The sequence below is a fragment of the Schistocerca cancellata genome, chromosome 12 (assembly GCF_023864275.1).
Source record: "Schistocerca cancellata isolate TAMUIC-IGC-003103 chromosome 12, iqSchCanc2.1, whole genome shotgun sequence".
Classification (NCBI taxonomy): Eukaryota; Metazoa; Arthropoda; class Insecta; order Orthoptera; family Acrididae; genus Schistocerca; species Schistocerca cancellata.
The window spans coordinates 56039743-56052973 of NC_064637.1; the positions used below are offsets into that span (position 1 = coordinate 56039743).

The 13231-nt window shown below is 46.2% G+C and overlaps 1 protein-coding gene across 1 annotated transcript in view; it reads left to right on the plus strand.

The window, feature by feature from the left end:
- The window catches only part of LOC126109450 (ras-related protein Rab-8A-like), a 197128-nt gene that overhangs the window by 16196 nt on the left and 167701 nt on the right, over nucleotides 1-13231 (plus strand). The window contains exon 2 of the mRNA XM_049914480.1: nucleotides 6350-6410. Within this exon, the coding sequence (XP_049770437.1) occupies nucleotides 6350-6410 (61 nt within the window). The remainder of the gene's footprint in view (nucleotides 1-6349; nucleotides 6411-13231) is intronic.

Below are 13231 nucleotides of genomic sequence, written 5' to 3' on the forward strand. Positions count from 1 at the left end.
AATATGTACGCCTGGTGAGTGACTGTGATATACCTCCCTGCCCGATTAAGGGGGGACGTTGATGAAGAACACACACTATTTCAAAAATGCACCAAATCCTTAGTTCTGGAGATATGGCAATAAAATTTTATGCAAGCTTTACGTGAACGTAGCACATTTACATATAAAATCCTTTGATTATATATATTCAACTTTTTTTAATGAAATTTGAAGTTTTATTTTCAAAAAATAATGTACACTACTGGCTATTAAAATTGCTACACCACGAAGATGACGTGCTACAGACGCGAAATTTAACCGACCGGAAGAGGATGCTGTGATATGCAAATGATTAGCTTTTCAGAGCATTCACACAAGGTTGGCGCCGTTCGCGACACCTACAACGTCCTGACATGAGGAAAGTACCCAACCGATTTCTCATACACAAACAGCAGTTTACCGGCGTTGCCTGGTGAAACGTCGATGTGATGCCTCGTGTTGTTGTTGTTGTGGTCTTCAGTCCTGAGACTGGTTTGATGCAGCTCTCCATGCTACTCTATCCTGTGCAAGCTTCTTCATCTCCCAGTACCTACTGCAACCTACGTCCTTCTGAATCTGCTTAGTGTATTGATCTCTTGGTCTCCCTCTACGATTTTTACCCTCCACGCTGCCCTCCAATACTAAATTGGTGATCCCTTGATGCCTCAAAACATGTCCTACCAACCGATCACTTCTTCTAGTCAAGTTGTGCCACAAACTTCTCTTCTCCCCAATCCTATTCAATACCTCCTCATTAGTCACGTGATCTACCCACCTTTTCTTCAGCATTCTTCTGTAGCACCACATTTCGAAAGCTTTTATTCTCTTCTTGTCCAAACTAGTTATCGTCCATGTCTCACTTCCATACATGGCTACACTCCATACAAATACTTTCAGAAACGACTTCTTGACACCTAAATCTATATTCGATGTTAACAAATTTCTCTTCTTGAGAAACGTTTTCCTAGCCATTGCCAGTCTACATTTTATATCCTCTCTACTTCGACCATCATCGGTTATTTTACTCCCTAAATAGCAAAACTCCTTTACTACTTTAAGTGTCTCATTTCCTAATCTAATTCCCTCTGCATCACCCGACTTAATTTGACTACATTCCATTATCCCCGTTTTGCTTTTGTTGATGTTCATCTTATATCCTCCTTTCAAGACACTGTCCATTCCGTTCAACTGCTCTTCCAAGTCCTTTGCTGTCTCTGACAGAATTACAATGTCATCGGCGAACCTCAAAGTTTTTACTTCTTCTCCATGAATTTTAATACCTACTCCGAATTTTTCTTTTGTTTCCTTTACTGCTTGCTCAATATACAGATTGAATAACATAGGGTAGAGGCTACAACCCTGTCTCACTCCTTTCCCAACCACTGCTTCTTTTTCATGCCCCTCGACTCTTATAACTGCCATCTGGCTTCTGTACAAATTGTAAATAGCATTTCGCTCCCTGTATTTTACCCCTGCCACCTTCAGAATTTGAAAGAGAGTATTCCAGTCAATATTGTCAAAAGCTTTCTCTAAGTCTACAAATGCTAGAAACGTAGGTTTGCCTTTTATGCCTCGTGTAAGGAGGAGAAATGCGTACCACCACGTTTCCGACTTTGATAAAGATAAGATCGGATTGTAACCAAGCGCGATTGCGATTTATCGTATCGCGACATTGCTGCTCGCGTTGGTCTAGATCCAATGACTGTAAGCAGAATATGGAATCGGTGGGTTCAGGAGGGTAATACGGAACGCCGTGCTGGATCCCAACGGCCTCGTATCACTAGCAGCCGAGATGACAGGCATCTTATCCGCATGGCTGTAACGGATCGTGCAGCCACGTCTCGATCCCTGAGTCAACAGATGGCGACGTTTGCAAGACAACAACCATCTGCACGAACAGTTCGACGACCTTTGCAGCAGCACGGACTATCAGTTCGGAGACCATGGCTACGGTTACCCTCGACGCTGCATCACAGACAGGAGGGCCTGCGATGGTGTACTCAACGACGAACCAGGGCGCACGAATGGCAAAACGACATTTTTTCGGATGAATCCAGATTCTGTTTACAGCATCATGATGGTCGCATCCCTGTTTGGTGACATCGTGGTGAACGCACATGGGAAGCGTATATTCGTCATCGCCATACTGGCGTATCACTCGGCGTGATGGTATGGGGTGCCATTGGTTACACGTCTCGGTCACCTCTTGTTCGCATTGACGGAACTTTGAACAGTGGACGTTACATTTTAGATGTGTTACGACCCGTGGCTCTACCCTTCTTTCGATCCCTGCGAAACCCTACATTTCAGCAGGATAATTCACGACCGCATGTTGCAGAAAATGTTCGACTGCTGCCCTGGCCAGCACATTCTCCAGATCTCTCGCCAATTGAAAACGCCTGGTCAATGGTGGCCGAGCAACTGGCTCGTCACAATACGCCGGTCACTACTCTTGATGAACTGTGGTATCGTGTTGAAGTTGCATGGGCAGCTGTACCTGTACAGGCCATCCAAGGTCCGTTTGACTCAATGCCCAGATGTATCTAGGCCGTTATTACGGCCATAGGTGGTTGTTCTGGGTACTGATTTTTCAGGATTTATGCACCCAAATTGCGTGAAAATGTAATCACATGTCAGTTCTAGTATAATATATTTGTCCAATGAATACCCGTTTATTATCTGTATTTCTTCTTGGTGTTGCAATTTTAAAGGCCAGTAGTGTACGTTCCTTTTTCTCAGAAAGTATTCAAGAGATTTCTACAAAAATTTCTCTGTTTCATCTCTTGATATGTTGTATTTTTCTCTCTTGAGGTTTTTGTAATAGGTCAAATAGGAGATTTTTCATATTTTTTTAAATTATAATTCCACAAGTACAATTTTAAATTCATGCAAAATTCCAAGCACTTTGCCCCATATCTCAGCTTATAATCAGAATCTGAAAATTTGCTCTTGAGACAACGTTTATTACGTTTACAGAAATATGTGAACAAAATTTCATAATTCTAGCAGTCATAGAATCTGAGGAAAAGGTACATAAACTTTAAAAAACAAACTTTTCAGGAAACGCAATTTAAACTTTTTCCTTATGTCACTTTTTCAGAAGTCACCACAATTGTACTCTGGGTCGTCTTTCCCTTCAAGGCATCTCTTCTGGTTTCTTGTTGTCTGTCTTCTTTCCTTTACCAGGTCTTCAACTGACTTTTCAGCTGCAGAGACGCGCTATCTATTTTTATTAGGATGTCTTGAGCGAAATTTCCTATCTTGAAGCCCATTCTTTCTAATACCTTCATCCTCCCGACGTCCCCATCATTAAATACAGTAACTGCATCATAAGTTGCAATTCTGACAACTGTAGCAGATGAAAATGTGTTTTTAGGGCATCGTTTCCATATGAGTTTATAAGATACGGGACAGAGTCAAAAATGATCTATAAAACCAAAGAGTATGTATCGCTGCCTTCTAGATGTATCCCGCACACGTTTAGTTGAAAGTAATACACCGCATCGTTGTTCACTGAGCTGATATTGAATTGCTGCTTCAAAACGTGGTCGTGGCAGGGGGCCCGAGCCACACTTTTAATTAATTTTCAGGCACTTCGGATGCGATTTCAACATTGAAACTAGTTGGGAACTTATTGTCCATGAGTTGTACTAACAAATAAAAAATAAATCGAAAGTTAAATTTTTGGTCAGTTTCATCAACGTCTCCCCTAAAGGTGTTCATATTAATGTGCATGTGATCACTCCCAAGAAAATAATGAAAGCATAATAGTTTGTCGCATAAGCTGCAAAAAATCAACGCAACAGTTTCACAGTCACACAGTTCCTCTGTGCTCTGTCAAAATATATGTTTTTAACATTTTAGAACTTGCGTTCCGTTTTGGAGGTTTTCACTCTTGAGTTCTTTTGTTGTAACATATTTCACTCCCGCTTATTTGTTGTTTTTATATCTGTGGGACATCTATGCGGTGTCTTGCCTGCTCTCAGTATTCATCACGTTTACTTGCGACGGTAATGTCACATACCTCATATTCTGTAACCAATGCATACCATGACAACTGCCATGATTACAGAAAAGGAACAAAAAGTTGAATGAATACACGGTGAGTTCACAATTTTCTGAAAAAAAAAGGTAAATGGAATGAAATGATTCTGAACCTGGGTCGTCCAAGTAAGAGTTTTTCCAGTGCGCTCTATGTTACACTTGACAGCCATGGACCGTCAAATGTATCTGTTTTGCTTTTTTTTCACAGCTCAGTACAACTTCTTCCTGTTCCTATGCTTGTCCGTGTTCAGCTTTTGACGGGCTATCCATCGGCCATCTTACGACTAAATCTACGTTTTCGAGTTTCCCTTGTAAGTGTGGCCACACCGGGGTTTGATGACATTACCTCTGTTCCGTTGATGCGCAGCATCTTTCCTCCTTTATCTCGAACGCTTTTTCCTATTCAGCGTATGTCAGATGTGCTCTCGTTCAGTAATGGGCCTATCTGTCATGTGGTGCCAATCATTTCTAGTTTCACGCTGTCGTAAAATTTGATTACTTTACGGGAACTACTACACTACTGGCCATTAAAATTGCTACACCACGAAGATGACGTACTACAGACGCGAAAAATAACCGACCAGAAGAGGATGCTTTGATATGCAAATGATTAGCTTTTCAGAGCATTCACCCAAGGTCGGCACCGAGCGAGGTGGCGCAGTGGTTAGCACACTGGACTCGCATTCGGGAGGACGACGGTTCAATCCCGTCTCCGGCCATCCTGATTTAGGTTTTCCGTGATTTCCCTAAATCGTTTCAGGCAAATGCCGAGATGGTTCCTTTGAAAGGGCACGGCTGATTTTCCTTCCACATCCTTCCGTAACCCGAGCTTGCGCTCCGTCTCTAATGACCCCGTTGTCGACGGGACGTTGAACACTAACCACCACCCCCCACAAGGTTGGCGCCGGTGGCGACACCTACAACGTGCTGACATGAGGAAAGTTTCCAACCCATTTCTCATACAAAAACAGCAGTTGACCGGCGTTGCCTGGTGAAACGTTGTTGTGATGCCTCATGTAAGGAGGAGAAATGCGTACCATCACGTTTCCGACTTTGATAAAGGTCGGATTGTAGCCTATCGCGATTGCTGTTTATCGTATCGCGACATTTCTGCTCGAGTTAGTCGAGATCCAATGACTGTTAGCAGAATATGGAATCGGTGGGTTCAGGAGGGTAATACGGAACGCCGTGCTGGACCCCAACGGCCTCGTATCACTAGCAGTCAAGATGACAGGCATCTTATCTGCATGGCTGTAGCGGATCGTGCAGCCACGTCTCGATCCCTGAGTCAACAGATGGGGACATTTGCAAGACAACAACCATCTGCCCGAAAAGTTCGACAATGTTTGCAGCAGCATGCACTATCAGCTCGGAGACCGTGGCTGCGGTTACCCTTGACGCTGCATCACAGACAGGAGCGCCTGCGATGTTGTACTCAACGACGGACCTGGGTGCACGAATGGCAAAACGTCATTTTTTTGGATGAATCCAGGTTCTGTTTACAGCATCATGACGGTCGCATCCGTGTTTGGCGACATCGCGGTGAACGCACATTGGAAGCGTGTATTCGTCATCGCCATACTGGAGTATCACCCGACGTGATGGTATGGGGTGCCATTGGTTACACGTCTCGGTCACCTCTTGTTCGCATTGACGGCTCTTTGAACAGTGGACGTTACATTTCAGATGTATTACGACCCGCAGGTTTACCCTTCATTCGATCCCTGCAAAACCCTACTTTTCAGCAGGATAATGCACGGGTGCATGTTGCAGGTCCTGTACGGGCATTTCTGGATACAGAAAATGTTAGACTGCTGCCCTGGTCAGCACATTCTGCAGATCTCTCACCAATTGAAAACGTCTGGTCAATGGTGGCCGAGCAACTGGCTCTGCACAATACGCCAGTCACTATTCTTGATGAACTGTCGTATCGTCTTGAAGTCTTATGAGCAGCTGTACATGTACACGCCATCCAAGCTCTGTTTGACCAAATGCCCAGGCGTATCAAGGCAGTTATTACGGCCAGAGGTGGTTGTTCTGGGTACTGATTTCTCAGGATATATGCACCCAAACTACATGAAAATGTAATCACTTGTCAGTTCTAGTACAATATATCTGTCCACTGAATACCCGTTTATCATCTGCATTTCTTCTTGGTGTAGCAATTTTAAGGGCCAGTAGTGTATATGTTAAAAAAAGAATTTAGTTTTATCATTTCGTAAAAGCCGCAACTAATTTATTTGACAGCTACAGAACCACTAATTTCTGTTCTCTATCCTGTTTCCAGGTCTGGACTTCAAACAGAAAATCATCAACTTAGACGGGACGCCGATAAAACTGCAGATATGGTGAGTACACCATTGCAATGCTTTTTGCAATGCAGTGAGGGAAACCAGCGGCCGGCAGGCACACAGTCTTGCCGCGCGTAATTTTCGGAACACCACAAGAAATTGGCGATTGGCTACACGCAAGAGCCCGCAAAAGCAGCGCTGCGAATCGCAGCAAAACTGTCGAAAAGTCAAATCAGCCGGTACCTGTTCAGCAAGACTTGAACACGAGAATGCTTATCAAAGTAAAAGCACAGCTCGTCTGTAATTATATCATAAATCAAGTTGGTGCCACGGGAGACAGTTCAGTAACAGTAGGGGAAGATGTGGGAGTTCGGCGCACCTAATGTAATTTTGTTATTAATTATAACACCGCGTTCTTAAAATAATGGGATTCGTTCCTAAACTCCCATCCATGTATCCACAAATGACTGCTGAGATAATAACTTTTGGACGGTTAATTTTTACATGAAACCACATCTATCCTAATTTTTCCACTGTGTCATTTTATACAAACATGGCGCGAAAAAACGCATCGAGTCACATTAAGTAACGAATTGTTATGTTTAATTTTCTGCTCTATATAGTTCCGATTACAGTTAAATTTTCTATGATGCTACAAGATTAACAAAAAAACATAGTCAACAAATAGAACATATCAATCCAAACTACAGAAATGAAGCACTAAGTCTAATCTTCAAAAACTTCAACCAAACTTGAGAAATTCAGTGTTAAGTGAACATGTATTATACAATCTACATGTTTTGTTGGGCCGATCTGATGTGATTTGTAGTATTAGAAGCCAAGTTCGCGTGATGTGCAATTGTTTATTTCATGACCAGTTTTCACAGTTACTAGCTGTCATCTTCAGATTCTCAGATGTCCCAGAAGTATAACTCCTCATGAGTCTCGTCGTTATACTGACAAAATGCTCCAATTATAATGATACGGCTCCACACTGGTTTATCACATACTTAAAGTTGCTAAACAAAATATCCATAACATCAATAAGGAGTTTGTCTATTTGTCTTGTTTTGTTTTTGGTCGCAAAAAAACTAGAGTCGTATGCACTCATGTCAGAGATAAAAGCAGTTAAAAACAACTACTCGTTAAGCCCAATGGACGGACAGAAAAACAGTAAAAACAGGGACTTGGAGAAAGGACCATAACACACGCCATAAAGAAACGGAGGTCCTGAACTAAAGAGTAAATGTCTTTCGCCATATTGCTACGGCGGATAAAAAGTAAAACGCTGTCGACATCCCGCGCGCCGTACATTAAAACGGCCGATAACTCAAAAGCAAAGACGAACGAGAACATATGTTGTTGTTGTTGTTGTTGTCGTTGTGGTCTTCAGTCCTGAGACTGGTTTGATGCAGCTCTCCATGCTACTACATCCTGTGCAAGCTTCTTCATCTCCCAGTACCTACTGCCGCCAACATCCTTCTGAAGCTGCTTAGTGTATTCATCTCTTGGTCTCCCTCTACAATTTTTACCCTCCACGCTGCCCTCCAGTACTAAATTGGTGATCCCTTGATGCCTTAGGACATGTCCTACCAACCGATCCCTTCTTCTAGTCAACAAGTGGTTAAAAAAAAAGGACATTGTCAGGAAATGGCGAACCGTCAAAGGTTGAGGGTAATGAGCACGAAGTGGTGGGGGAGCACCGCTTAACAAATGGCGATGGGTAAAAAGACAGCCCCAATACGCAACCTTAGTAAAATGATCTCGCGGAGAGAGGGCCGAGAGGAGGTCGTCCAAGCCGATGAGGGAGGCTTAATAACCCTGAGCTGGTTCCCATGAAGGGAGATCATCGGAGGGAATGTGGGAACTATTGGGCTGAGCTACGAGGACTACAGCCTTGGCAGCAGCGTCAGAGGCCTCGTTCCCCGTCAGACCGACGTGACCAGGAACTCACATAAACATCGCAGTGGCTCCATCAAGAGTTAGCAAGTGACAGCTTTCCTGGACCCGTTGCACTAAGGGATGGACGGTTTACAGTAGGCAGAGGCTTTGAAGGGCACTGAGTGAATTTGAGCCGCTGACGCAATTGAAAAGCCGGTGTCGCCGGATGCACTGTGTGGACTGATACAGGGCAAAAAGCTCTGCAGTGTTCCTGAAGCCGATACCGAAAATCGTCAGTGCCAATGGCGAAGGCACACCCGACACCACGGGCAGTGCGAGAGCCATCAGTATACACAAAGGTACCGTAGTGGCACCACCGTTTAGGATAGGGAAAGTTAGTTTTGTGCGATATTCTGAGCACAAGTTACAACCAGGTGCCGGCTGGATTGCAGTACGTTATGCTCACCAGCAATTGCGAAGTGGAATGGAGCCACATAGGCCATCGAACTGCTGAAAAGCGTAAACGCATCGGTTTGCATGTCACAAGTTACAGGAAGAAGGGACCCACGGGCGCAACCAAGGTGTGGGGCGTACGTGACTCGGAGAGCTGCATTAGCGAAACAGAGGCACGCAACTGAGTATAAATAGGTGTTGTTTTCCAACGAGATTCATTCAAATGTGGAAGCTCTCCTGGACGGCGGTGCATGTCACACCACCGGGTTACACGCAGCGACAGATGGGGCGACAGCATCCCAGTCCACGGTGGGTCGTTGATTCGACCCTTTGAGGCCGACACGGGGTCTAAGGGACGGATGACCGTAGCAGTCTGGTCCCTTTGACGCCCACAAACCAACCAACCGACACGGGGTCTGCAGCAAAGCCAGGGCGGGCCACTCTTCGGCTCACTACCGTGAGCAGTCGTCTCGGCTCCCGACACACGTAGGAGACTTCGTGGCGAGGGTCCGCAGATTCCGACGCCGGATCGCGGGAGGTTGTTGCCGCCGCGTTCCCAGCTACGCCAGCCAAGAAAGAAGCAGCAGTGGGGCCGGCCTATGGCTCCCGGCGGAGCACCGCGGAGTCAACAGGGATGGTGGCCGCTGAGCCGGCTGCTGGCAAAGCCATCCTGATGTAATTGAAACTCTACAGCTGGCGAACAAGGCCGGCACGACACGGCATCGCATTGCACAGGTCGCTGGGACGGTGGCCTCAGCATTGCGGGGCCTGTGACGCGGACCGAGGTCAACAAAGCACTGTAGTGGAAACAATAAACCATTTGAAAAGCTCGGCCGAGTTTTAATACGGCACCTCCTGGCACCCATCCACTACTTTTGGTGTCAATACGCTGCATTTGGCGTCCGATGCCACAACAGTACTATCGCGAAGTATTGCGCGAAGGTTGTGAAACTGAAGGCGATAGAGCGAGCCTGGAATAGTGTCATTAGGGAGCGAAACAAGGGATAGGTGAATGCGAGCTGCCGCACAAATCCAAGGTGGTGAAGTGGCAGGTAGGTGAGGTTAAGTTCCCGGAGCAGGAGCTGGAAGCGAACTCGAGGAGGGAGCAGAGAAGAGGGACATGCCACATGCTGGCGATCAAAGGAGTCATCAAAGAAGGAGGCGTAAGATGGGTGGCTGGGCATGGCAGACAAATGGCATGTGTACCTGCCGAGGAGAAAGTCATGGCAGTGTGTCAGTGGTAGTTCGGCAGCTTCTGTATACAGACTCTCCACCGGGCTAGTGTAAAAGGCGCCAGTGACCAAACGGATGCCAATAAGGAGTACAGGACCAAAACAGGTACATCAGTAAAGATGATACGTCGACGGAAACTCAGGAAGACTGAGCTGGTGCGGTTTAGAGTAGTTGTAACCACTTGACTCTGCCTCTAAAGTGCACCGACTCAGTCTTCACGAGTTGCTGTCGTCAGATCATCTTTACTGATGTATCCGTTTTCGCTCCAATACTACCTATTGCTGCCATGGATATTTTATTCAGCAAGTATTATCAGTCTGACAAACCAGAGTGGAGCTGTATTATTATACACTGAAGAGCCAAAGGAGCTGGTACAGCTGCCTAATGCCATGTAGGACCCCCGCGACCACGCAGAAGTGCTGCAACACAGCATGGCATGGACTCGACTAATGTCTGAAATTGCCCTGGAGGGAACTGACAACATGAATCCGGCAGGGCTCTCCATAAATACGCAAGAGTACAATGGGATCTCTTCTGAACAGCATGTTGCAAGGCATCCCAGATATGGTCAATAATGTTCATGTCTGGGGGGGTTTGGTGGCCAGTGGAAGAGTGCTTCTGGAGCCAAAATGTAGCAATTTTGGTCGTGTTGGTTGTCGCATTGTCCTGTTGGAGTTACCCAAGTCCGTCGGAATACACAATGGACATGAATGGATGCGGGTGGTCAGACATGATGCTTACGTACCTATCACCTGTCAGAGTAGTACCTAGACGTATCAGGGATCCCATATCACTCTAACTTCACACGCACACACCATTACTGAGCCTCCACCAGCTTGAACAGTTCCCTGCTAACATGCAGCGTCCATTGATTCATGATGTTGTCTCCATACCCGTACACGACCATCCGCTCGATACAATTTGAAACGACTCGTTCGACCAGGCAACATGTTTCCAGCCATCAATAGTCCAATGTCGACGTTGGTGTGTCCAGGCGAGGCATAAAGCTTTGTGTCGTGCAGTCATCAAGGGTACACGAGTGGGCCTTCGGCTCCAAAAGTCCATATCAATCATGTTTCGTTGAATGGTTCGCAGCCGGCGGCTGTGGCCGACCGGTTCTAGGCGCATCAGTCCGGAACCGCGCGACTGCTACTGTCGCAGGTTCCAGTCCTGCCTCGGGCATGGATGTGTGTGATGTCCTTCGGTTAGTTAGGTTTAAGTAATGCTAAGCCTAGGGGAGTGATGAGATATTTGAACCAGTTATGAATGGTTCGCACGTTGACACATGTATTTGAAAGATGCAGCAGTTTGCAGAAAGTTTGAGCTTCTCTCACATAGAACGATTCTCTTCAGTCGTCATTGGTGCCGTTCTTGCAGCGATGTCGAAGATTTGATGTTTTACACGATTCCTGATATTCACGGTACACTCATGAAGTGGTCGTATGGGAAAATCCCCACTTGATCGCTGCCTCGGACATGCTGTGTTCCATCGTTCGTGCCCCGACTATAACACCGCGTTGCAACTCACTTAAATCTTGATAACCGATCTAACAACGGCGCCAGGCACTTGTCTTACATAGGTGTTGCCGACCGGAGCACCGTATTCCGGCTGTTTAAATATCTGTGTATTTGAATACGCACTTCTATACTAGTTTTTTAGCCACTTCAGTGTAAAAGGTGCATGTTCTCAATACGTCGACGAGACATGCGTAGATATATACAACTGACCATTAAAATTGCTACACCAAGAAGAAATGCAGTTGATAAACGAGTATTCATTGGACAAATATATTATACTAGAACTGACATGTGATTACATTTTCACGCAGTTTGGGTGCATAGATCCTGAGAAATCAGTACCCAGAACAACCACCTCTGGCCGCAATCGGCCTTCATACGCCTGGGCATTGAGTCAGACAGAGCTTGGATGGCGTGTACAGGTACAGCTGTCCATGCACCTTCAACACGATACCACAGTTCATCAAGAGTAGTGACTGGCGTGTTGTGACGAGCCAGTTGCTCGGCCACCATTGACCAGACGTTTTCAGTTGGTGAGAGATCTGGAGAATGTGCTGGCCAGGGCAGCAGTCGAACATTTTCTGTATCCAGAAAGGCCCGTACAGGACCTGCAACACGCGGTCGTGCATTATCCTGCTGAAATGTAGCGTTTCGGAAGGATCGAATGAAGGGTAGAGCCACGGGTCGTAACACATCTGAAATGTAACGTCCACTGTTCAAAGTGCTGTCATGCGAACAAGAGGTGACCGAGACGTGTAACCAATGGCACCTCATACCATCTCGCCGGGTGATACGTCAAAATGACGACGACGAATACACGCTTCCAATGTGCGTTCATCGCGATGTCGCCAAACATGGAAGCGACCATCATGATGCTGTAAACATAACCTGGATTCATCCGAAAAAATGGCGTTTTGCCACTCGTGCACGCAGGTTCGTCGTTGAGTACACCATCGGACGCGCTCCTGTCTGTGATGCAGCGTCAAGGATAACCGCAGCCACGGTCTTCGAGCTGATAGTCCGTGCTGCTGCAAACGTCGTCGAGTTGTTCGTGCAGATGGTTGATGTCTTGCAAACGTCCCCATCTGTTGACTGAGGGATAGAGACGTGTCTGCACGATCCGTTACAGCCATGCGGATAAGATGCCTGTCATCTCGACTGCTAGTGATACGAGGCCGTTGGATCCAGCACGGCGTTCCGTATTACCTTCCTGAACCCACCGATTCCGTATTCTGCTAACAGTCATTGGATCTCGACCAACGCGAGCAGAAATGTCGCGATACGATAAACAGCAATCGCGATAGGCTACAATCCGACCTTTATCGAATTCGGAAACGTGATGGTACGCATTTCTCCTCCTTACACGAGGCATCACAACAACGTTTCACCAGGCAACGCCGATCAACTGCTGGTTGTGTATGAGAAATCGGTTGGAAACTTTCCTCATGTCAGCATGTTGTAGGTGTCGCCACCGGCGCGAACCTTGTGTGTATGCTCTGAAAAGCTAATCATTTGCATATCACAGCATCTTCTTCTTGTCGTTTAAATTTCGCGTCTGTAGCACGTCAGCCGCGCGGGATTAGCCGAGCGGTCAACGGCGCTGCAGTCATGGACTGTGCGGCTGGTCCTGGCGGAGGTTCGAGTCCTCCCTCGGGCATGGGTGTCTGTGTTTGTCCTTAGGATAATTTAGGTCAATTAGTGAGTAAGCTTAGGGACTGGTGACCTTGGCAGTTAAGTCCCAACAGATTTCACACACATTTGAACATTTTTGTAGCACGTCAGCTTCGTGGTGT